We start from the raw sequence: 26500 nt of genomic DNA, 5'->3' as shown, positions 1-26500 counted from the left end.
TTGATTGTGAAAATGAACCGGTCTCCATCGTTACTGCTGTTCTACCTCTGGGATCTGGGATCTGTGTGCCATTATTTTCTCGGGTGTGGATCAGTGCCGGGGCGAGACTTAACAAATGAAACGTCTTGTTGGATTTATGCCTCTCTTCACCCCGGTGCGACCCAGCAGGCCTTCTGAGCTGCACTCTGATTGGCCAATCTTTAATGGGACGTGTTCAGTGGCTGATGATGCGTGAGAATGTCTCAGGGGTCAGGGGTCAGCAAGATGAAGCACTCTGTCACAGGTCAGAGGATGATAGAGACCTCAATGAGCCACAGAGCGTGAATGTAATGACAGTTAATGTAACATTTAGATTACTGGTTCGGCTTCAGGCCTCAAGACAGTACCAAAATGATTTATTGAGAAAAAAAAAACACACAAAAAAAACAAAAAACGTACATTTATTAATATCACTGTTAATATAAATGCTATTAATATTATTCTTACTAATTTATATCATATCAAGTGATAATACCACAACTAACATTATTAATAAAAAATGTTTATAAAATAATTAACATTAATAAAATAGCATATATATATATATATATATATATTTTTTTTTTTTTGCACTGACAATTTTCATAAATAAGCACGTTTTACCCTATAAGTTCTCATTATTGTAATGTAAAAAAAGAAAGAATAATATTATATATTTTATTGCATTGCAATAATTATATATATATATATATATATATATATATATATATATATATATATATATATATATATATAAAATGACACAATTTTGCATATTTTAAAGTATGATGCAGGGAGCAGTCTTCCCAATGCTGGAGTGTTTTGTTTTGTTGGATTGTTTTGTATATGTATGTATATATATATATGTAAACGAATGATGAATGTTTGATTTGATATCTCTGAAAAGTGTAGGTTATCGTCAGAGGAACTGGATTCTGTTGTTTCTCTGTCGTCTGTAAGTGTGCTGCCATTTAGAGTCAGTCTGAAGCAGTTCAAGAGACAGAAATCAATTCTCAGCTCAAATATCCTCCCACTTCTCTGTTTGCTTGCATGTTTTTTCTGCTCAGAAACTGCCGTCTGCTTTAGAAGTGTGTCGTTCTCCTGAATCAGAATGAAGTCGGCTCCTGTTTGGATGGTTTTGTAATGCTTTCCTGACACGGATGCTGATGAAATGACTTCGGTCCTCAGGTCTGGATCTCATCCGATGATCACGAGCCGTTAGATTTTTTATTTTTTGCATCAAGACCGTTTTTCTGATAACAAAGTACATCTTACATTCTAAATTCTCATGACTTTAATGCATGAAAATATCTAATTTAAAAAAGATACATTAAAAAGTAAAAAATAAAAAGGTTTACATTGTGACAATTTTCCTGATAATTAAGCACATTTTGCCCACTAAGTTCTCATTATTTTAATGAAAAATATCTGTAGTGTGAAAAAAAGTATTATTTAAATAGTAATATAATAAATAATATTACATAATATAATGTTTTCACACTGTAACAATTTTTCCTTTCATTTAGCATATTTGAATATCACTATTATGCTAAAAAATCTGTTGTAAATGTAAATAGTAATACAGTGAAATAACATAAAATAGAACATAATAATGAATATGTTTTGTATGTTGACATAATGTCCCAGAAAATTAAGAACTAATTAACTATATATAAATATATTCCTGATTATTTTGCATGGTTACCCTCTAAATTATATATTTAAAAAAATAATAATATTTTTTTTCCTGACAATTAAGCTTACTGTAATGCAATAAATAAATAAATAACTTAAACTGTAAAGTACAATTATACCTACTGTAAAATCATAACAATATTTGTTTATTTAAAACATACATATATATACATTATTTTAAGTGGTTAAAATGTGAGATTTTCCCAGGAGGGCTAGTCTAATCTAACTAACTGATCTGTTCGATATCAGCTCAGTCTGGCCTTTAAACCTCACGGCAAGATCTCCGTCCCACTGATACATAAAGTTTGGCTCATTCTGAGCGTCTTCGGGGTTATCAGTAATTCAGCTGATCTTTAAAGCACCTGTTATTATGTAAATGTGTGATTCGTGTGTGTGTGTGTGTGTTGCCCATCAGTCCAGTGCTGATCTCTGAAGCTGATTTCATTCACAGGTCTGACGTTTCTCTTTATTTCTGGTGACTGTGGATGAATCGGCCACTTCAACCTCGACTCAACCTGAACACGCTGCACTAAAGCGAGCCAACTCCGTGACTCTTTCTAAAAGCCACTGTTTGTCCTTGAAAGCAGTCATCAGCAGTCGCTCGTTTGCACCTCATTCACATTCCCAGTGTTTCACCATCATAATTTGAAGCTTTGTCACGTGTAATGATGGCCTGACGTGGCTCTGCTGTGTGTGTGTGTGTGTTTACTGAGATGAAGGTGTGTGATTAAATGTGCTTGTGTCCTGCTGCGAGGCCAATAAAAATCAGAAGTGTTTTACGTCTCTCCAGCTGCAGATGTTAAACTGCATTATCTGATCTATCTATCGAAGGCCTTTGTGGTTCATTCAATTTACTGATACAGATCTGTGAACACAAAAAATATTTCTTAGAAAAACTGAAAAAAATTCACAAAACCCACATGCACCTTTTAAAATAAACAAGATAAATATAAAAAAATACAAATTATATTTAATTAGAATGATGAAATTATAAAATATATATTAAGTAAATAACTAATATATTATATATATATATATATATATATATATATATATATATATATATATATATATATATATATAAACAGTTCAATATACAAATAACAAAAGTAATAGTTTTATTAATTTTATAATTATTTTGGAGCTAAAATGATAAAATATACACTTCACTATAACTATACAGATGTTAATAATAATAATAAAAATTACAATAATATTATTTTTACAATTTATTATTTAAAGACGAATTATTAATAAAATATAAAATATTTTTCTTGACATTTATATGCAGAATAAATGTTAGAAGTATCTGAAATTTAAGACTGTTCTGTCTAACTCGATGTCATTTTCCTGGAAAGCTGGTTAAATGAGATTCACGAGTGGCTTTTAATCCAGACTGATTTACAGGAGATAGATTAGACAGCGTCTGGAGTGAGCCGAGGTTAAGTGCTTCAGTTAGAGACACACTGGGCATCTGAGGAGCCGTGGATTTCATCAGTCATGTCTGCTTGATGTATAGGTTAAAGAAGAGGTCTTTTTTACCTGTACACCAGGGTTTCGTCGATGGTGCTGTTGTATTGGATCTGGTACATTCTGATCCCAGGAATGTGGCGTTCGGACGGCCAGTGGATGACCGCTGAGTTTGCGGTCAGGTTTTCAACTACGACCCTCTTGTTCTGTGGTTTGGTGTCGTTGCTGCCGGATTTGGTGGAGGTGGTGATGTCCGAGAGCCCAGGGTCGGCCTCCCTCATGTGACCCGAGTTGTTGACGAAGAGCGGCAGCGGGATCATGTTGACCTCCACGGCTACGGTGGCGATACCGGCCGCGTTGGAGGCCACACAGTTGAAGCCCCCGCTGTCCTTCATCGTGGTGATCAGGATGTCCAGCGTGCCGTTGTCGTACAGGATCGTGCGAGAGTTGTTGTGCACCAGTTTGCCGTCGGGAAAGCGCCAGTGAATGGTGGGATCGGGGTCACCCATCGCCTTACACTTCAGAGTCACGCCCTGACCCTCCATTACATAGGTTTTAGTGACCTGCATGAAGTTAAATAAAGCAATAAGCCCCAAGAAGCCGTGGTTTACAGTGAACAGCTAAGGAGCATTGTTTGGCTATCTGAATGCTTTAAAAAGTAAAACTGTAAAGCGGAGATTCTCTGCGATATCCGGTTTGTCTCATTTGGATATTCAGAGGCTCTGTACATGATTACGCCATCACATTTCGACAACATTGATTTGTCAGAAGAAGCCAATGCATTTTGTTTTTGTTTCAACTCAGATTGAAAATCTATTTCTCTGAAAAAACTTTTTTGTTATTATATAACACTTTCCATTTTCTCTACTCCATAAACGTTTTTTGGACATATATCTATTGCTAATTAAACAAAGTAAACAATTGTTGCTTGTGTTTTTCTTACAATTGTGTAATTTCATTCATTCTTAGAGAAAACAAAAGGAAAATTGGGACTTAAAATTCAAGTCAATGATATATGACACTTGATGCTGGCTGCTAGAATAGGTCTTAAAACAAAGAAAAGTTGTGTTTGCTGACCTGGTGTTTGGTGATGAGCGGCGGCTCACAGATGAACTCCTCCTCTTGAATGGACCAGAAGTACTTGTCCATCAGGTGTTCAGGAGAAGCGCAGGTCTCCAGGTCGTCTTCCCTCGTCAGGCGCCGCAGCCAGAGCAGCTCACAGTTACAGTGCAGCGGGTTTCCTCCGAAACTCACCGTCAGTTTGGAGGAGCTGGACATTTTGGGGTCGGACAGGACCTGCGCCTGCTGGAACAGTGCGTCTGGCGGAAGCGTCTGAAGACGGTTGGACGTCATGTCCAGCCGCACCAGTTTGGTGAGGAGCGTGAAGGTCCCGGGGTCGATGTGGTCGATCAGATTGTGGTCCAGCGTTAAGGTGTTGATGGTGGTCATCCTGGCGATGGCTTCCCAAGGTAACGTCCTCAGGTTGTTGTATGACAAATCCAGGTCCTCGATGGTGGAGACGAACTCGTCGAAGGAGGACGGTTCAATGTGGTGAATCTGATTATTGCCCAGAATCAGGTGCCTGAGGTTGATCAAGCCCTTCAGCTGGTCACTGTTGATGACCGTTAACCGGTTCCCGTCCATGTGCAGCGCTCTCAAAGACTTCAGACCCACAAAAGCGTGCGGCGCGATCTGACTTATGGTGTTGCGGGACAGAGTGAGGTGCACAAGGCTCGTCATGTTCAAGAAGTCTTTGCGGCGGACAGCGGTGATGAAGTTGTCGGTCAGACGCAGCTCCACGGTCTTGCGGTCGATGGTCGGCGGCACGAACAGCAGTCCGGTTTTGGCACAGAGGAGTGTGAGCGTGGGTGAGATGGTCTGACAGATGCAGCGACCCGGACAATGCTGAGCCTTCACCAGCGCGCCGAACACCAGCACATACAACACCAGCCTCTCCATGATTCATCAGCTTCCTACACCTGCAGAGACACACCGACCGAGACGTCAGTATTCACACACATACTCACACTCTCACACACACACACACACACACACACACACACACACACACACACACACACACACACACACACACACACACGTTTGTTTTTATGAAAAGTGTGTTCATCCCATAGGTGTAATGGTTTTTATACTGTACAAACTGTATATTCTATGGCCCTACACCAACCCTACACCTAACCCTAACCCTCACAGGAAACTTTGTGCATTTTTACTTTCTCAAAAAAACTCATTCTGTATGATTTATAAGTGTTTTGAAAAATGGGGACATGGGTTATGTCTTCATAAGTCACCCTCTCCTTGTAATACCTGTGTCATACCCATGTCATTATACAGAGTTGTGTCTTGATATGACACAAAAACAAGAGCACACACACACACACACACACACACACACACACACACACACACACACACACACCCCCACAAGTATATTATGTTATAAGTACATTATTTTGTAACACAATAACTATAAGTACATTTTAAATACATTTAAATTAAATAATACATTTATATCTTAAATCAAGGCTCTTAAATATCCAGTATTAGTCAATATTGTGTATTTCAGTTACTTCTTGTAAAAATATTTATTAAAAACAAAAAAAAATTTAAGAAAAGTATTTATATTTTTAATCCCACTCAACATCAATAAAGAATTAATCTGACATAAATATACATTTAGAGATGTCTAAGTAAATAAAGTAATAAACCATACATTTATATCTTAACAAATGGAGGCTCTTATTTCCTCAGTGTGACGTATTTCCGATGATCTGAACCGGTAAAAATTGGCTGAAATTGGCTGGAAATGAAAATCTTTTCAAAACCCAATTACCGCTGGATGAAAAAATCAGAAGCCTTCGCTTGAGAAAAACACGGACTCTTGAATCATTCGCAATAAGAGCATGCATTAAAGTACGCTTTTCATCAGAAAGCAGGAGGTTCCTGACCCTGTCAGTCCTCCAGCAGCTAATTAAAGCTCTTCCTCACCTTCTCCTGCGAGTCCAAGGAAAAGCATCTCATCCCATAGAAACAAGCTTCAGAAAATCAGCCCTAATCCTTGATCTCTGCCATGTGTTTCTTATTGGACTCTCAACAACACAATGCAGATTGAGATTTTCCTCTCTCTGATTCTTCACAATCAAAGGCCGTGGAAATCTCCGAGTAATAGCTTTGTGCGCTCCAAACCAATTTTGAGCCGAAGTAACGCTGCGGAAAATTAGACGCTTGTAGGAGCGACTTAATTGTGCTATAAATTGTGTCACGGGACGCACAGGAATAAAGCAGTGTTTAATCTACATGGGACAGGTCTGGATGCTCTTTCATCCCTGTTTAGCCGAATTGATTTCTGCACTTAAGAGATTCTGGGCTGAATTTAAAGGGTGGAGAATAAAAACATCTTACTCTCTGTAATCTCTCCGTCTTTGCAGTGTTTTTCATGGCGTCCAGCTCATTTCTTTCTTGCGTAACGTCTAAGCAATGTTTAATTCATCTGCTGTCCCTGCTGTAACTCTCCATCATTATGTGAGGGAATTCTCGATCCGAGCTCATACGACACATCTGGGATTTTATGGAGCAGGTTGTAATGCAATGAGATCATGCATGAAACAATGACTTAATGAAAAACACCTCTCTTTGGTTAATTGGTTTTGTTCTTTGAGCCTCAGATATGAAAGCAACACAACATTGACTGCAATATGTCAAGAGTAGTTTTTTCAGAATCTAATCCACTAAATTAAGCTTTATTAAATTATATTAAATTCATCATATATTCATAAGGATTTCACTGGCCCACTATGGTCATTAGAAAGAAATGTTAACATTTTACAAAATGAATTGCCAAATCAATGCTGTCTTAGTATTGAGATTTTTTTTTTTTAAATTAGTTAAATTTTTTGTATATTCTGTTTTCAAATTAATTTGAAAGTTTTAGTGATTTTGCTGTTTTTTTTTTTTAGATAGTTTTCATTCATCTTTTATTTAAGCTTTAGTTTATTATTTCAATACATTAAGTTAAACTAAATTGAAAAAGAAAGAAATGACAACTATTTAAAATACATTTTGTCATTTAATTTGTAATTTGAATGTATATACTGTATATGTAACATGCATTTTTTCAAATAACCCTTTTTTTCATATTTATTTATTTAGTTATTTATTTAGTTATTTATTTCCATCAACACTCAACAGTCTATGGTCATCAAAAGAAATCTTCATCTTACAAAATTAATCACCAGGGCCCGGTTCCCCGATAACGTTCACTCTTAGCGCGCTAAGAAGACATCGAAAGATATATCTTACCAAAGTTGTTGATGTTTCTAAGTGTGTTCCCCGAAGTGTCCCTTAGGAAGCTTGTTAGCATGCTGCCCCTTACGTCCGACGTTACAAGAGCGCTGTCCAAAGTCAGGGTGCTGAATTAGTTGGCATCGATTGCTCATGAATCGATTTTCCACTTCACGCGAAGGTGCATTACAGTGTTAAGAAAGACAACACGTTCTATGCAAATGAAACATTCCTCAAATTATTACAGTAACATTTATTTTAACATAGTTTAAGTTATCAGTAGAATATAGACTATAAATTAAATTATCAAATGATCAGTATATGTTCACATGATATGTTGTGACGGTTAGACGAACCGGGTATCTCTCGCTAATCATCCACCCTCCTTATCCCGTTGTGCCACTTGCGCCGCTTCTTGACATGGGTTTAACGACTTATAAAAATTATATAATACACTTTTATATTAATGCTAAGGTACTTTACAATCAGAATTGATTGGCAAGCAGCTGCAGTTACTTCTGTTTAATGCGGTATTGATTGCAATTGGTTTATGTTTTTAATAAAAAGCAACCTATCTACAATGAACAGAGAGAGAGAGAAAAAGGGCACCAAGCCTCTTGTCAGAGAAACTGGACGCACCTCCACACCGTGGTCTTGATTAGGCCGTAGCCCTCTCCCACGACCTCGATAAATCTCTCTGTAGCAAAAAAAAAAAAAACGTAGCGCTGGGCTTCAGGGCTTAAAGCAGAATTCCGCCGCATTAGTCTGGCCAGCGCAGGTCTGGGAAGGTCCAGCTGCTCCACAGTGAGTCTTGGGAGGGGATTTTTTTTAATATAGCCACGTCAGGCAAAATGTCAAAAGGGCTTAAGTTTTGCCGAATAAAAAAAATTGACATGGGCTAAACGGCTCCGCGTCCGGCTCCGCGTCCGGCTCCATCTTTGATTCAATACAAGGACATGTTGGATCGCTGCCATAGTTGGTCGCTTACTGGACACCACCATGATTACCCATTTAAAGATCTTAGCCATTTAGAGCCAAATTGTTTGCCAGATTTTAATTATCAGAAAAATTGATTGTCAATTCGCTTTAATTACATTACGTAAAAGCCTAGGCTAATTACCACCTTATTAGTTCTGATACCACATAAAGTCAACTTCATAAATAGGCCTGTATCCATTGCGAACATAATTTATTATGAGTCTTAAAAAAATAACAGAAAATCATTGTTGAGCCACAAAATTGTCAACGTACCATAGTTTGACTTGTACTTCGCTGCGCTGGTTTCTAAAGACTGCTGTACAGTAGCGTCATGAGCTCAAATAACGCTAAGAGAGAGCTACGAATGGTCCAGACCAACCTTACGAAAGTGTGACTTACAGAAGATATACTTAGCGTACGCACGTGTCGGGAACCGTGCCATAAGGTTAAGAGAGAGGTTAAGGAATAAGGTTAAGAACTACTTAGCGATAAGAACGTTTTGGGGAACCGGGCCCAGATCAGTATTGTCTTAGTAACTAGATAAATATATATATATATGGAAATGATTTCTGAACTCATATTGAACTGTTGACGTGTCCATTTGACCCAATAGAAGAAATAAGCTTCACTCTATGCAATTCAGAAAGTCATCATTTCCAATTTCATACTTGGAAAAACACAAAACACTGTTTGACTTACAACTCCAGTACAGAGACCTACAGGTCTCATATCCATAATGCACCATGCATGACACGTGGTTAATAACTAATAACACTTTAAATACTTTTAAGCAAATAAAATGCATCAGTGAGACAAATTGTCAATATTATATGGCATTAAATCTGTTTTGCAAATGACTTGTAGAACAAGTGTTAACATTAAGGAGCATCATTTACAATACCACTCAAAAAAATTTTTTTTTTGAGAAATTAAAACTTCGTTCATTCAAATCATCAAAAGTGATTGTTAAAAAATTTGTTTATAATGTTAGAAAAGATTTCTATTTCAAATAAACGCTGTTCTTTTGAACTTTCTGTTCATCTGTGAATCCTGAAAAATAAAATGCATCACAGTTTCCAGAAAAATGTGAAGCAGAAATAATCAGAAATGTTTCTTGAGCAGTAAATCACCATATTATCATGATTTCTGAAGATCATGTGACACTGAAGACTGGAGGAATGATGCTGAAAATACAGCGGAGCATCACAGAAATAAATTACACTTTAATAGAGATTCACATAGAAACAGTTGTTTTAAATTGTAATAATATTATACAATTTTTACTGTATTTTTAATCATTAAATAACTTTCTCAGTGGGCTCATTTTATTTTATTTTATCTCATGCTCATTAACTACTCATTAACTACTTAATTTCTACAGATAAGAAAAACTGTAAAAAGTTTATCACCATATGGCTTTCATCAGAAGACGGCTTTTAATTTAAAATGCTCCTGCGGTGCGACATGCATATATTTAAGTACAAATATCCCCAGTAGTCTCTTGATTAACATTAGTTCATACTGAAAATCTGCATGCATTATTACACAAAAGAGTACGTCACATCGCAGGACTTCAACTACACAATTTCTAATTCATCCCCTGCTTATGTTCTGCTAATGAATATGTTCTTGTGGCTAAATTAGCAAATCTAATTGCAAAAGCTAATATGAGTGTGACGGTCGGCATCGATATGTGTATGTGCTAAAGATAAGTCTAATGCCGTATGAGTCCGAGTTCAGTAAACTGAGGAATAATTGTGTGTGTGTTCAAGTACTAACTGGGACACTAGCGGCTTTTCTATATATAAAGATTGAGAGCTGAAGAAATCAAGGTTCCTCAGAAGATGTGAGATGTTCTGGAGGCTTGTGAAGATCATTCCTCCGCTGAGGAACAGTGAAATGTGTTTTTATTTCAATCTCCAATCTGTTATTTAACAGGTTAGATCATTCTTAGTAGCAAAAGAAACCAAGATGTTAATTCCAGTTGTGCACGTGAATGTCCATAATTTAATGAATTGTTATATTAATCATATATTGTCGAACTCCAAAATGAGTATTTTTTTAACAAATAAAAATGCCACAATTTTATATGAAAAAGTTAATAATACAATTTTTATATACAGTATATAAAAAAATACTACTAGTCTAGTATTTTTTCAGCTATTATATGGGCATGCTGTCACATTTCACTTTCAAGATAGAAAAGTATACACTGTATTACAGTTTTTCTCGATTGGTTTGGCTCATTTCTTGAAACCGAGATGACATTCTCAAAATAACATGGACAAATCTCCAAACCACCTTGCAATTGTTCACAACAGAATGTCATTTTTCATTGGTTTTATCAAATTGCAAATGCTTTAGTACATGTCTCAAGTGACTCTGTGCTTTTTTTCAAATGATTATGTACAAGTAGCTACAGTTAGCACAATGAGCCCACATTTAGCACATTTTCCAAATAAATAGATCTTGCTGATCTAAACTGATTAGTTGATTTTTCAGTGAAATGGTTACTCTCTCCAAAACATATCAGCATGGTTTCATTGTGTAAGTCATCATATGCACAATTGTCTGTTCAACTGTCAAAATTAGTCAAAGATATAATACCATGAAAGAATTTCTTGGAACATTTGATAAATTTATGACAGTACTTGACAATCAATCAGCTTGGAGGTGGAGGGTGTATGAGCATCAGGCTCAAGACCAGAGGGCCCTGCTGCATGCAATGGATGCTGCATGTGAGGACATCACAGGGGATCAATGTAGGGGATGGTTGAGACATTCACGCCGTTTCTTCCCTCGCTGCATCGCAAGAGAAAATATCCGTTGCGATGTGGATGAGAATTTATGGCCTAACACAGAGCAGCGCGTCGATGGCCAGGAGGATGAGGATGGTGGCCAGGAAAGAGAGGGTGACAATGACGACCACTGAAAATATTACTGTACTGTAGTTCTGAAACTTTATTTACAGTATGGTAGGCTAGAGTTTGTTTTTGTTTTTTGTTTGTGTTTATAACTGTTCACATTTACAGAATCCTGTATATGTTTTCTTTTCACAGTATGTTCTCTAATGTTAACATTTCTTTGTACGAATAAAAATGTTTACAGTTTCCTTGAGTATGAGTGGTTTATTGGAGGCTGATTTTACTGTAAAATCTTTTAGTTTTTATTCATAGTGGTATTCTGTTGCTAGACCTGTGCCTCAGTGACAAAACGTCTAAGCATTTTGACTTACAGTGCTTAAACAATGCCAAAGGTATAATGCATTTTGGGGGCATTGACTATTTATATGAGAAGGATATTTAGTTTTGACACATGGATAAACTGTTTTGGGAGAGATATGAGCTTTTGCAGGGGATCCATGGTGTTGTGCTAAACCATCCAGGTTATTTTGACAAAAGCACTAAATGAATGCACATGTGCCAAGGCAATTGAGAAGGATCTGTGCTATTTTGAGTGTACTGACCTTTTATATGGGAAAGGAATCTGCTTTTGAAGCATGGAAGAAGAGTTTGGGGAAAGATATTGGATTTTGCTAGTGAGCTATAATGTTGAGCAGAACTGTAAGACTGTTTGGCCAAATGACCTTATGGTTTTGAGAATGTCATCTCGGTTTCAAGAAATGAGCCAAACCAATCGAGAAAAACTGTAATGAAACATATGAAGTAAATTTCTGCCTAAATTTCCGCTATTTTAATTGCACAATTTTTTTATTTTCATTTTCATTTTCACATTTAATTTTTAATGCATTACAGTGGTGCCGAAACCCGGGAGAAGGAGGGACGCGCTGCTGAAGATCCCTCGCCGCTGTGGTGAATCCGCGGTGCCACAGAGCTGGCGAGGAGGATGCCGCCATGGACGCTCGAGGCGGTGGACTGGAGCGAGTTGCCGGGGACGGGCGAGCTCGCTGCCGACCGCCCACGATATGGAGGGGCGGCTGCCATCCGTGAGGGAGCGGAGGAGTCGGCGCCGTTCGCCAGGGGGCCGGAGCCTGCTGCCTCCGTGAAGGTATCCGGAGGAGCAGGGAACGGGGGACTCCTGCCGGCTGCCCAAAACCGGAGGAGCCGTCGCCGTCCACCGGGCGGCGGAGGGGTGTCGTGCCGTCCGCCGAGGGCCGTCCAGTGCCACCGCCAGGCACCGCGGAGGAGATCGCCCAGCCGGTGGAGGGCCGAGCAGCAGTGCGTCTGGGTGGGCGGGACCGGAATTTTTTTTTTTCTCTCTTCCCTCTCTCGTCTCTGTCGCTCCTCCTTCCATCTCCTTTTCTCTCGCCTCGTCTGTCCTACCCCTAGGTTCCCGCAGGTTCCCGTGAGCGGTCCCCCCCGGAGGGAGAGGGGGGGGGGGTGGTAGAGCGCAGTCTCGAGGGTACCCCCCAGCCTGCGAGGGGCGATGGGGGTATGTGGCGAGTGGGGCGGGGCCGAGGGACGTGGGAACAAGGAGGGAGGCCGGCAATGATTGGGAAATCAGTGACACCTGCGACCCACTGCCGGTCTCGAGTCCCACGTAGGAGATGGAAGGATATAAAACTGGAGCGACGACAGTGAAGGACGTGAGAGGACCAGGCCTGGGCGTTATTTTAGGTTTTGGTTTTATTTTGTGCACATCAGTCATCCGTGAGGGGCTGGTGCACTGTTTTGTGTTTATTTTGTAAATAAAGTTTCATTTTGATTGTCCGCCGGTTCCCGCCTCCTTCCTCCAGATGTATGTGAAGGTTTTATCATTACAACTATATATAAAACCATGAGATTGATATATGAACAAACCCCTCTATAAAAACCATCAGAATAAAGATAGGAATAAAAGTTTTGTGTCTCAGAGCATGAGGAAAAACTAAATTTGTATTGTAAGTGAACTCTATAAATGCAACTAGATAGAGTGCAATAAAATAAAACACTTACAAGTGTAAGTCTGAAACAATATAGAACAAAATTGGCCAGTGCATAAAAAAGCCACTTAGTTTCTCCAAAATAAAATTAATAAATAAAATAAAATTAATAATAAATGAAATAAAAATTCACAATGATTCTAAAAATAAAACGTATAAAATCAGGCAAATTATATATGAACAAACTGAACAGAACATTGATAGGAATAAAACTGTTAAATCGTGCATGAGGGAAAAATATGTTTTTTTTTTTTAGAAAACAAAGATGTGTATTTTCATACAATGAAAGACAAAGGGCTCCAACAATGCTTTCCTAAATGTTCTTCTTCTGTGTATTGCAGGAGAAAGAAAGTCATAGATGTTTGGAAGAACGTGAGGGTGAAGAAATGATGACAGAATTAATATTCTCAGGGGAACTATCCCTTTAAAGTAAACATGTTTAGTGTTGTTTGCTGAGTCAAGTTTCACTATCACTACTTAAAATATCAAATACCAATGTAAAAGGCATTGTGTATGGTAAACACATTCACTTCAGTGCGAAAACCTCACACCACTCTAAAAGTGTTCATATTTCACACAGCCTCCACTGCAATGTGCAGGAAAACGTACTCGGTTACTAACGTAACCTCGGTTCTCTCTAGAAGAGGGAACGAGTACTGCGTCTTAGCTAAGACGCTACGGGAAAAGTCTCTTTTCTCTTTGCGCCCTCCATGCCACTTCCCGCCGAAACGGGTGTGGCCTAGCCCTATAAAGGGAGCTCGAAAAGGTTGACTCACCTGATTTATTTCATCGCCGAAGCGAACCAGAGTGAATCGTAAGCACGGCAGAGAACGCAGTACTCGTTCCCTCTTCTAGAGAGAACCGAGGTTACGTTAGTAACCGAGTACGTTATCTTACGAGAGTTCTCTCGTACTGCGTCTTAGCTAAGACGCTACGGGAACCCCATGTAAAGCGCTGTGCGCGCAGGGATCACATACCAATAAACCTGGAAGCAACGCCAAGGATTTACAGTGCACAGTCACCAGAGGGACTCACAGAGAGTCCAGAACAGGAGGGGGGGGGGGGGGGCCTCCGTCCCATATCTAGCAGCGTCCGTAGATGCGGCAATATGACATCACACAGTCAAGGCAAGGCCTGACCAATGTGCTAATGCGGGTCTTACGCAATACTGCCCATATAACAGTCGGCAGCGCATAGCGCTCACGATCTCAGAGTTCCAATCAGGGCCCTGATTCGACTATACCGACAGCAGCCCTGCTTCCAGGGCGGGAACCTCCAGGTTATAGAACCTGATAAATGTAGACGGTGAGGCCCATCCTGCCGCCATACATATATCCTGTAAGGAGATCCCACTAGACCACGCCCACGACGAGGCGACACCTCTTGCACTGAAGGCCCCTGGAAGCGTAAGCTAATGCTATGGTGTCAACTATCCATCTGGATAGGCTCTGTCTCGAAACAGCCATTCCCTTGGAACGTCCACTGAACGAGACAAACAGCTGCTCAGTCTGTCTAAAGACAGCGGCGCAAGACACATAAGCTCTTAAAGCCCTAACGGGGCAAAGAAGACTCGAGTCTCCATCCTCTCCTGACACCGACAGGGCAGACAGGGAAATAACCTGAGCCCGAAACGGCGTGTTGAACACTGTCTTGAATGACAGATGTTTGAGGCTAATCGTTCGGATAGGCTCGAAAGGGTAACCTTTCATGGCCTCCAAAACCATCGAGAGGTCCCATACAGGGACTGACGGAGGTCTGGGAGAATTCAGTCACCTAGCTCCTCTAAGGAAGCGGATGACCAAATTGTTTCTTCCTATTGACTGACCGAGCGTTGTCTCAGAAAACGCTGCGATAGCCGCCACATAAACTTTAAGGCATATAGCCATCGAGTCGACGGAGCTCTAGCCTGAGTGATAGTATTTAGCACTCCCACTGAGAGATCAGCGGGTAACCGTTAAGCGCCCACACATGGAGGGACCCCAACTCCAACTCAACGGCACTGGCCACGGGGGAGTGTCTGCTAACTGCATCAAATCTGGAAACCATGGTTGGTTCTTCCAAAGTGGAGCTACAAGCAGTACTGAGCATCTTGTTTCCCTCACCCGTTCCATCACCTGCGGAAGGAGGGAGACGGGGGGAAAAGCATAGAGCGGGCAGCGCGGCCACCTTTATGACAGCGCGCTTTCGCTCTTGGAAAAGAACGCGGGGCAGTGAGCGTTTTCGTGGGACGCGAAGAGGTCCACTTCCGCCCTGCCAAATCTCTCCCACAGCAGCTGGACTGTCTGTGGGTGTAGAGACCATTCGCCCGTGGGAATGTTGTTTCTGGACAGTCTGTCTGGACCCAGATTCTGTAGCTCAGGCACATGAACTGCTCTCAGCGAGCGCAAGTTGCGCTGAGCCCAAATCAGGAGGCGTTCCGCCAACCTGTACAGGTTTCGGGACCCGAGACCGCCCTGGCGATTTATGTAGGACACCACAGACATGTTGTCCGAACGGACTAAGACGTGGTGGCCCTTGATTCGGGGACAAAAGCGCGTCAGCGCGTTCTCTACTGTCAGTATTTCCAGACAGTTGATATGTTGGAGCTTTCCCCGTTCTGACCACAGGCCAAAGAACGGTCTGCCCTCAAGCAGCGCTCCCCATCCCAAAGTGGAGGCGTCCGTCGACACCATTTTCACTTTCGAGGAAGTCCCCAGGCTTACACCTGATTGGCACCAGTCGTTCGATGTCCAGGGTTTCAAGGCTGTAACACAGCTCTGATTGACCTTGAGACGCAACTGACCGGATATCCCCGCTCTGCGCGGTACTCGCGCTTTCAGCCAGAACTGCAAGGGGCGCATGCGGAGCAGGCCCAACTGAAGAACTGGTGATGCTGAGGCCATGAGACCTGGCATCTTCTGAAATTCTCTGAGCGAGAAGGTCGCGCCGCAGCGGAGAGAGCTCGCTGCGCGCTGAATGCCCAATGCGCGCTCTGGCGACAGCCACGCCGTCATGGAGCGTGAGTCCAGAGCTATACCCAAAAACAGTATCGTCTGACTGGGGTTCAGCGAACTCTTCGTCCAGATGACACTGAGACCAAGTTTCTTGAGGTGATCGAGTAAAATGGCCCAGTGTTCCACGAGCTCTGATCGTGACTGAGCCAGAATCAGCCAGTCGTCCAAATAGTTCAGCACTTGCATGCCTCTGAGTCTGAGAGGAGCGAGCGCTGCGTCCATGCACTTCGTAAACGTACGAGGAGCCATGGACGAGCCGAACGGCAGGACTGTATACTGGTATGCCTAACCCTCGAAGGCAAATCTCAAGTATCGCCTGTGACGTGACGCTATCTGTATTTGAAAATACGCATCCTTCAGATCTATCGACATGAACCAGTCTCCTCTGCGAATATGCGTGAGGAGTCTCCTGGTTGTAAGCATTTTGAAACTGCGTTTTCGCCAATGCTTTGTTCAGCTGTCTTAGATCCAGTATGGGTCTGAGACCCCCGTCTTTCTTGGGCACTAGAAAGTATTTGCTGTACAGCCCCCCTTCGCTTTGAGCTTGAGATACAGGCTCCACAGCCCCTCTGCTCAACAGTTTTGATATTTCGGCTCGAAGTAGGTGTGCTACTTCTGTTTTGACCGTAGTTTCGACGCACGCTAAAAAGCGTGGAGGGGGTCGAAAAAACTGTAGCGAATAGCCTCCCTTTATAATGTCTAGCACCCAATCCGAAACCCCTGAAAGCGCTGACCATGCGTCTGCATGAATGGCTAGGGGTTGGATGCGAAGCGCGCTCTGTTGGATGGGCAACGGCAGTGCTTCGATGTGCTGTAACATGGGCGTTAAGCCTGTGACATTTGAGGCGGGGAGCGTGCTGATCACAGCGGGCAGATCGCTTGTCCTCGACCCCTCCACGGTGCTTAACCGAGCGAGGGAGGACTGAGCGGGTCCCGTGGGACTCGTGCTGTCTGTGAGTAATTGTGGGCTGTAAGCGTGCACATTTACTGCTTTTGACTCACTGTCTGCCTGGGTTTTTACAGAAACCACATGACGTGTGTGACATAGTGTTTATGGGCACTGAATAGTGGGTACGTTTACTATGTAGTGCGCGCGATCGACCTGAGTCGCTTTTATGGGCGCGAGCCCTGTGTGAAGGGCTGTGCTTATATGTGGAGATGGGCACTGAGCAGTGGGCATCGTCACTACATTTATAGCACCATCGGCCGTGGCCGGGACACCAGAAATTACACCTTTTTCGGGAAATATCTGGGTAGCCGTGATAACGTTTTTTGTGTGCAGGCAAGCGGGCAACTGTACAGGCTTGCGCATTGCAAAAGATGCTGAGACAGTCACAATCCCTGGAACTGAAACAGCGGCGCGCTTGGGTGAGAGTTTGGCCGCGGCGGGACTCGTACACCAGCGCTTTCCTAGGAATGCTAGGATGGCTTCGGGGCTTCCGGCCTCACCGTAATCCTCTGCCGTGGTCCGTGCAGCGCGGGGCGACGGCCTGTAGAGCGAGAACGGGGTCTCGAGCTGCGAGGCTGACGCTGTTGCAATGAAGCAGCAGGAGACGGGGGGTGTGGCTGAGAGCTTTGCGGGGCCGGTCTAGCACGACTCGCTGCAGAACGGGAGCGCTTGCCATGTCTGAGAGCGTCAGCCATAGATGCCTCTCAGCCACCGTAGAGGAAGCCATAACTCGTCCCATGGCCTGTGCAGCGGATTTAGTAGCGAAGCACTCCTCAAATCCGCAAAACAGATAGCCTCAGGTCCCATCTCGTCCAGCTTACGGAGGAGATCACCCTGGAATATCTGCAGCCATCGTGTGTAGTGCAGACGCAGCCTGCCCAGCAGCAGAAAAGATCCGCGCGAGCAGAGATGACGTCATGCGGCAGGCTTTAGTTGGCAACACCGCTTTCGTCCGCCGTCCAGCAGAGGGCGGGCAAAGGTGCGTCGCTATCGCCTGTTCCACCGGCGGAAGTGACTGGTTGTTCCTGTTTTTAGCATCATCCAGTGTGGAGAATGCTAGTGAGACAGACGAACGAGTTCGCGCTAAATATGGAGCCTTCCAAGCCTTTGCCACCTCTTCGTGAAGCTCAGGAAGAAATGAGGCGGGCTTTGAGTTCGGAGAAGTACGCTCATCCGAAAGGAAACTACCATCCAGCCGGGAACGAGAGGGGGGGCACTGGTGCAGACCACTCGAGGCCGAGGTTCGTCGCGGCCAGCTCGGTTGAGCTGAAGATGGTTCCGGAATCCGCTGAAAGCGTCGCTTTTTACAGCGCCTCAGCACAGCCGAGAATGCAGGCTCAGAGAAAAAGCCAAGCGAGTCCTCAGAGTCACCATTGGCAATAGCTCGCAGTGAGGGTATCTGCCGTCAGCGAGCGCGAGCGCTGCATGATCTTCACCCAGGTAGGAGACACAGATGACGTAACGGTCTCCCTCGCTGAGTGGGGCTCTGCACGAGCCGCAAGAAGGCATCTTAAAAAAGACGCAAGCCCTTTTACGAGTGTGTGTCGCAGGGCGAACACACACACACGCATAAGAAGAGTTGGATATAATAGAATTGAAAAGGATATGGGCGCCGGAACGCGCAGCAGGAACGGCAGTGGAAGGCGGCGTTGGCCAGCGGCGTCAGGAATAGCTCGTCCCACTGAGATGCTATCTGACGGCGCTTGCTTCTTCTCGTGATCCAACGATGCGTGAGCTTCGCTGAAGAGATGAAAAATCACGTGAGTCAGCCTTTTCGAGCTCCCTTTATAGGGCTAGGCCACACCCGTTTCGGCGGGAAGTGGCATGGAGGGCGCGAAGCCCTCCCATTGGTCTGATGTTGCATCAGCCTGCGCTCGATAGGCTTGTGCAGTTGCCGCAGAGCAGCCAATGAGCGAGCGAGCCGTCTCGCCTATGGCTGTGTGCTGCTGCAAATGCGCTTTACAATAATTCAAAATTAAGGATAATTCTAAGAATCAATTAAGAAATAAATTCTAAGAATCAATTTTACCGGGAAATCGTCTAGCGACGTTGAAGACATAAATCCCAGTGCTTTTTCAGATATGTACCGCTGTTTCATCCTTGTTTTTTGGTTTGTTTAATGTCAAAGTACTGTAAACAAAAATTTCTCTCATGCAAATGTGTTTAATTGTGTTTGTTTTCATGCACGCACGCACGACAGACTCTACTTTCACTTTTGTTCAAATTTACAATGAAAATCCTAAATGTTGGTTCAAAAGACCAAAACCTATGTTTATTGGTTGAATATGGGATAGTTTTGGGCATTGGGGTGGGACTAAGCATCAAAAATCTTTTCTGTTTGGCTCAGAGGAACGAAATGCATTGTTTTTTTCTGACGAATCAATGTCGATGATATAATCGAGTACACTACAGAGCCTCTGAATATCCAAATAAGACAAAATATATCTCCAACATCTCCGAAAAGTGACTTTACAATACTTTTTAAGGCATTCAGATAGGATTACAGTTCAAAAGTTATTAAACATTTAAGAACAATAGGTATTTTTAGTCTTGGTCTTTGCAGGTTAAATATTTCGATGTTATAATTCACATTTTAAATAGATAGATACATACAGTAGCACGTTAACAGAGCGAGCGGGTTTGACATTAGACCTGCGTGTCTGTGTCCCAGAGCACTTCAGATCCAGATTCAGATGTTTGTTTGTTTGAGCTGAACTGAGCCACATTACAAAGGTTAAAGCTCCTCTTCTGCGTCTTCAGTCTTTTGCCTAAAGCAAGAGTTCACAAACGCACGTGATGTAAACAAACATGAAGGAGGCCAGCCATCCCCAGGCGCTTCCTGGAAGCTCTCGCTCGCTTCACAAGTGATTTTAAGGATCTTTCTGCACTAGTTTGTCCTGTCGCTGTTGATTAGAGATCAGAGAGCTGTTTCTGTTGATGTGCATTGATTTTGTTTGTGAGTACACACAGATCGAAACAATGTAATACTACTGACTGAATGGACTTGATTGAATTTGTGTTCAGCTCAGGTGAAAATGTAGTTGATTTGAATTCACATTACTCTGTAAAACTACAACAAATGCACCAACAGTCACCGCAGAACTGAAAAGGTTTAGAAACAGTGGAGATACGTGATCTGTCACACTTCACTTTAAAGCAAGACACCACAGGTGAATGTGAAAAAAAAGAGATTAGATCTCATATTTTATCATAATAAGTTGATTACAGTACATTTAAGAAGTGCATACAACACATTTCAGAAACCTCATGGCACAAAATTTTTTTAAATGAGTAAACTCAGGCATTTTATTATGAAATCTGTATACTGATCTGAAATAATTTTTTTGGCATATTACACTTTAAGGTTTTTATAGATAGGGATTTGGGATTTCTTGTTTTACCACTTTTTAAACTGAAAATACTGTTAACGAGAACAAAAAATGCACTTGCACTATTTTTTAAAGGAATAAAATGTTGTATAAAACCAGGTGAACATGATATATGAACAAACCCCTCGGTAAAAACCTTCAGAATATAGACAGGAATAAAACTCTTAAGTTTCGGTGTATCTAAATGCTGCTGAAGTGGAGAAACGACCTCATTTTGAGAAAATTGCCTTTAAAAACATGAATTATAAGTGAAATCTAGAGACGAAAATACATATCATGCCAATAAAATAAAAACTTCTGAAAGAACACATTACAGTAGAGCAGCCAAATGGCCCAAAATCTCAAAATTAGCAGTCCATGGTTTTTGCCTGTAGTGTTTTTTCCTTAAGTCATATATTTTTTATTCTACAACTAAGAAACCCGAGTGAGATGCTTTTAACAGCTTGTGCTGCTGCTGATTTATTTATTCCCATCAATCATCCAATCAGTCGCTCAAACGAACCTTTGATAGCTTATTAATTGTTCTCACCTTAGCCGTCGTCCCAAAGATTTTTACAAGAAACCACCATCGTCCAATCACACGCCAGAGATACTGATGACATCATGTGCATAACTGCAAGTGTGTATCACTATACATTTTTAAGTAAGAGTTCACACAAAATTATAATTTACTCAGTCTTATGTAATTTCAAAACCAGACTGAACTTATTTTTTCTTTTCATAATAATGAAAACGTAGCAAATGCATTTGAACATCTACTGAAACAAAAATGGAAAAGCATTTGTTTAGAATTCATGCTTGTGATATCAACTATTCGTCAACTTTAACATTAAAGGCATCATGAAACGCATTTTCTGATCTTCGTATTATGTTTCCGGAGCCTAGTCTATGAAGCTAACTTCAAAAAATTCATTTTTCAACCTTGTTTTCACTCTCTGTCACAAACGCTTTATTCTAAGCAATTAAAAGATGCACATTAGTTTCTAGTAACGAAGTGCACCGATGAAGTAAATTAGCTATCGTGAAAGTACACACAAACTCTTAAATTGTTTACAGTAATTCCTCTTCTTGCTGAATGTCAAATGTTTGAGATTATGAGTTAATGACTCTTGTCATCAGTCTCTCTATAGCACTAATTGCTGGTTTTAGGTAATTACGATGTGTTGTAATGAGCCTCTCAAAAAATCATTCGAGTGATGTTTGTTTGGCTCACTTTATTCCCTCTTTATTCACTGTGCTTACTGTGTTTTTTTAGTTAAAAAGATATGCATTTAATTACTAGTAGATCTTGCCGTCCAGAAAGTTTGTGAGACGATCAATACTGTGTAAAATAGCTCGTCTCTACAGCACAGAGTGTGAAAATACTTATCACCCAGAATCTGTGCAAGTGACAATTGACTTTTAAAGCTTTCTAATGGTGTGTTTAACACTGTATGTGATGCAAAATGCATTTCTGCCTAATTAACCCTTCAAATGCTGTCCTATGTGTGATTTTGGTGATAACTAATTTATTTTCTTCAGAGTGTGACATCACATCACACCAAAGCTGTAGTTTGTGAGGCGGCAGAACAAAATTAGGACAATAAATAAGGAATCAAGTTTGTTTGGTGAACACTTGTGTTTGTTAAATAATGCTTGTAGCTTTCTTACAAAGTTTGGTTATCCAAATTGAAGTTTTAATGGGATCTGCCTCTTAAGCTGAGAAACTTTACAGTGTTGCACTCAAAAAAATGGGATTTTAATTTTTAGTTGATTTTTTTTGAGAGCGATAAGAGAATGTATACTTAACCTTACAGCAATAACAAAACTAAACGTCACAATGGCTATATTCTGAACAGAGGTGTGAAATAAAACCGTTTAATGTTATATCTTCTTTATATACAGTATGTGTTCAAGTATGATCATGTGCTTAAGTGCAAATGTTAAAACAAGATTTGTTCTCAGGGGAATTGTTCACACATTTTGCAAGTTTTAAGCATTTAAATTTATTAGCTCTACTTGATTATGAGTAGATGCACTGTGTATTTCTGTTCTATATATATATATATATATATATATATATATATACACACGTTTTTTTACCGGAGACTGGAGAAATGGTTGCAGAAAATTTAGCTATGCATCATGAATAAAAAAAAGAAATACATTGATATATGAATACATAAATTCATTCAAAAAAATATTTTAAATTGCACGAATATTTCACAATATTAATGCATTTTTGATCTAATAAATGCAGCCTTGGTGAGCACTCCATCCATCATCTATGAAAGCCTAGATGTGATCCAAACACAAAGCAATCCAATCATGATCTGATTTCACTGAAATGCATAAAATGATGTCCCTTTGCCAGTTTAATTTGCCTCTCTGCAGTCTTTGCCAGTCCAGAGCAGGTGTATTATATGTCCAGTGACCCATGATGCATCTTCCCAGAAACCATCGTCTGACTTCTGGCAAGCTATAATTCACCTACTAACCCCTTTCACACAGTAATACCAGTAAACTGCTGTAAAATCACATTGGTGTCCACACACGCAATGACGTTTTTCCAGTAAAGCACCATTCACACATCAATTTCCAAACAGCGGTAAACTCTGTGACATCATTACCTGGAAATGCTCTCTAAACGGCCGTGATCTCTAAACATATTGTTGGAGACTTATATATAAAAATGATAATTAAACTTTATTTGGAGCACTACTTGTGCACAATGCACATTTCTTAACATTAAGCCTTAAATGTGTCACTATTGATGAGGATTGTATGATCTTTCAAACACATATACTTCAGTGTCTCTTTAGTTGGACTTCAGCACAATTAAAACGTTTTGAAATTAGTATACTAAAAGTACAACTGCAGGGTATTTCTATTAAGTACATAAATATGTTAATGCATTTTTAGCATACTTAGCATTAAATAAATGTATTTCAAATACATACATGCAATTTTTTCACTTTTGTTTTAAACGTTTGCATTAATGCAGTTGCTTTTGGCCCAGAGTATTTCTGAAAAGGTCCTGTTCACACATGATCTCTTAACGGTAATTTACCGCTTGGAGAAGCAGGACTGAGTTAATTTCACACAGAGCAGAAAGGAGGCGCTCCCGTCTGTTGTGATCTGTGTTGAGTTGGCATCCCGGAGTGTTTTGATGAGGAATCTGACTGGCTCTGGGCCCTGAACAGCAGATTGAACTGAGTCAGGACGCCTGCGGCATTAGCCTAGTGCTAATGATAGCAACAGAAGAGTTAGCTGAACGTCAGAGCAACGGAACGGAGGCTTCTGGAAGCTAAATGAAAATAACAACACATCCGTTTAAAAGTGCCTGCAGTGTAGAGGAAGAAAAAAATCGACAGCATCCTGCAGTGATAACTGGTGCTCCAGATGCAATCAGACACGCTCTGGAAAATACTGCACTTAAAATCTTAACAACAGGCCAAAATAGCACAGAAAAAACCCCCACACATAAACCTGTGTGACCTCAATATAATGCGGGAAATACACAATAAAAATATCTCAGCGTCCGTATCCTGCTGGGACAGACGGTTTCATAAAGGTTTCATGACTCTTCTTAAAAAATGATGACATACAACATGAAAACAAAAATCTTCATCTGTAAAGTAAAGTAAAAACTAAATCATAAAAAAAAGTTGACATTAAATAAATGTTAACTGAAATAAAATATTATATATATAAAAAAAATCTTAAACATGTTTTTAAAGTTTAAACATATATTAAAAAAACATATTTTATACTAAACTATTTTATATATATATATATATATATATAATAAATAAATATATAAAAATAATAATAAAAATAATCTTAATAACATCTCTAAAAAAAAGCTGATAATTTAACTTGATGTACTAAAAAAAATGAAATCAAAAGATATTCAAAAGTTAAAACATTAAAAACAATAACTAATAAAAATGACAAAAGAAAATTTGAATAAAAAAACTTTTAAATCACAAAAACTAAAAACATATATATATATATATATATATATATATATATATATATATATATATATATATATATATATATATATAACATATATAATATTATCTCAATGTCTTTCTTGGATGACCTTTCCTGCTAACACACACACTGTTCATTTAACTTGATGTAAATTAATAAAAATAACAATTAATATTAACTATACACACACACACACACACACACACACAAACCTGATTAAAAAGACACATTTTTTTTTAAATAATAACAATAAACGATTCAAAATATTAATAAAAACTACCGTAGTATCTCAATGTAAGACCTTCCCAGCTAAAACAAGCTGATCAAACATTTTAACAGTACGCTAATCAAACACTTAAACTAGTTCTGAGCAGCTTCTACTAGACAGAAACCATATCAGTCAGTGTTTACACATGATATTAACATCTCATGTGATCCGCCATTGATTTATTTAAAGAACATGGAGGCTGAAAATGGTAAATGGGTTTTAGATGAACACTTGTGATTGGATCAAGTATAACGGACGACTGAAACGAGTTTCATCAACAGCTGCTTTGGGCTGCTTCGGTGTGGTTGAGACGAACCTGCAGCAGTTTGGTTGGCAGCTCATTACCTCATCTACTAGCAGACCAGTTTAATCTGTTGGGTGCGTTGTACAGAACGACTGCTGACTTCTGCCTGACATGCTTTAGCATCGAGAGGCTGCAGACGTCAAAGGACACACTGTTTTGGGACAAATTATCAAGGCTATTTTTGCTCTTCTGAGGACGTGTACACCACGGCTCTCCTTGAAGCTTTTCCATCAATGTGTGGTAAGAATAATGAGATACTTTGGAAGAAGGAGCCGCTCAGGCCTGCCGGGGTCTCAGTCTTATCGCAGGGAATTGAATTCGTTGGGTCTGGCAGTGACAGCAAGACGTCCCTCTGTCTCATTTATATGTGAGCTCTTTCAGCAGACGAGATGTGCTGTCCACACACACACGCACACACACACACACACACACACACGCACGCACACACACACACACACACACACACACACACACACACACACACACACACACACACACGCACGCACACACACACACACACACGCACACACACACTTGCTGAGAGAATCTGCCAAACTAATGTGACTGGATGGACTGCAGTTTGTGTGCAGATAGTTGTTTGTTAGCAGCGTTTGCGATGGCAGGCACAATAATTCCTGTATAATTCTGCTTCTTCTCCTTTGCATCCCTCTGTTTTGGGTCTTAAATACATGCTTAACATAACAATAGTGTTTGTGTAACACATTTGAATGCCTTTTATTTTCACAGGCTGTTGGCTAAAAACGCTGTGTTGACTAGAGTTAGCAGTGAGTCTCACAAAACACATTTGATAACGGTCAACACAACACATCAGTCAGAACTGAATTAAGATGCATCTGCATTGAGTTTGAGCTGAGAAATCTAATTTAAATGTGAATGTAAGAAGGTAGATTTCAAATTCAAAGATAATTTTGATAAACGGATAGACAGAACGATAGACTGGAAGAATGAAAGAACGATGGATGGATGGATGGATGGAAAGAAAGAAAGAAAGATGGATAGATAAATAGAAAGAATGATGGATGGATATTAAGAATAATGGATGGAAGGAAAGAAACAAAGAATGATGGATAGATAGAAAGATGGATAAAAAGAACAATGGATGGATGGATGCATAGAAAATATTATAGATGGATGAAAAGAAACAAAGAACAATGGATGGATGATGGATGGATGGATAAATAAATAGAAAGAATGATGGATGGTTGTATATATGGATGGATAGAAAGAATTATGGATGGATGGAAGGAAGGAAA

At 40.5% G+C, this 26500-nt stretch overlaps 1 protein-coding gene across 1 annotated transcript in view; it reads right to left on the bottom strand.

The window, feature by feature from the left end:
• Positions 1–26500, bottom strand: part of LOC132123350 (leucine-rich repeat and fibronectin type III domain-containing protein 1-like) — a 46186-nt gene that overhangs the window by 2843 nt on the left and 16843 nt on the right. Inside the window, exons 2-3 of the mRNA XM_059533901.1 lie at positions 4261–5162; positions 3256–3746 (exon numbers count right to left, since the gene is read on the bottom strand). Of these exons, the coding sequence (XP_059389884.1) occupies positions 3256–3746; positions 4261–5142 (1373 nt within the window). The 5' untranslated portion in view covers positions 5143–5162. The remainder of the gene's footprint in view (positions 1–3255; positions 3747–4260; positions 5163–26500) is intronic.

This window comes from Carassius carassius, chromosome 41 (assembly GCF_963082965.1).
Source record: "Carassius carassius chromosome 41, fCarCar2.1, whole genome shotgun sequence".
NCBI classification, from domain to species: Eukaryota; Metazoa; Chordata; class Actinopteri; order Cypriniformes; family Cyprinidae; genus Carassius; species Carassius carassius.
This window is presented reverse-complemented; position numbering and strand designations above follow the sequence as displayed.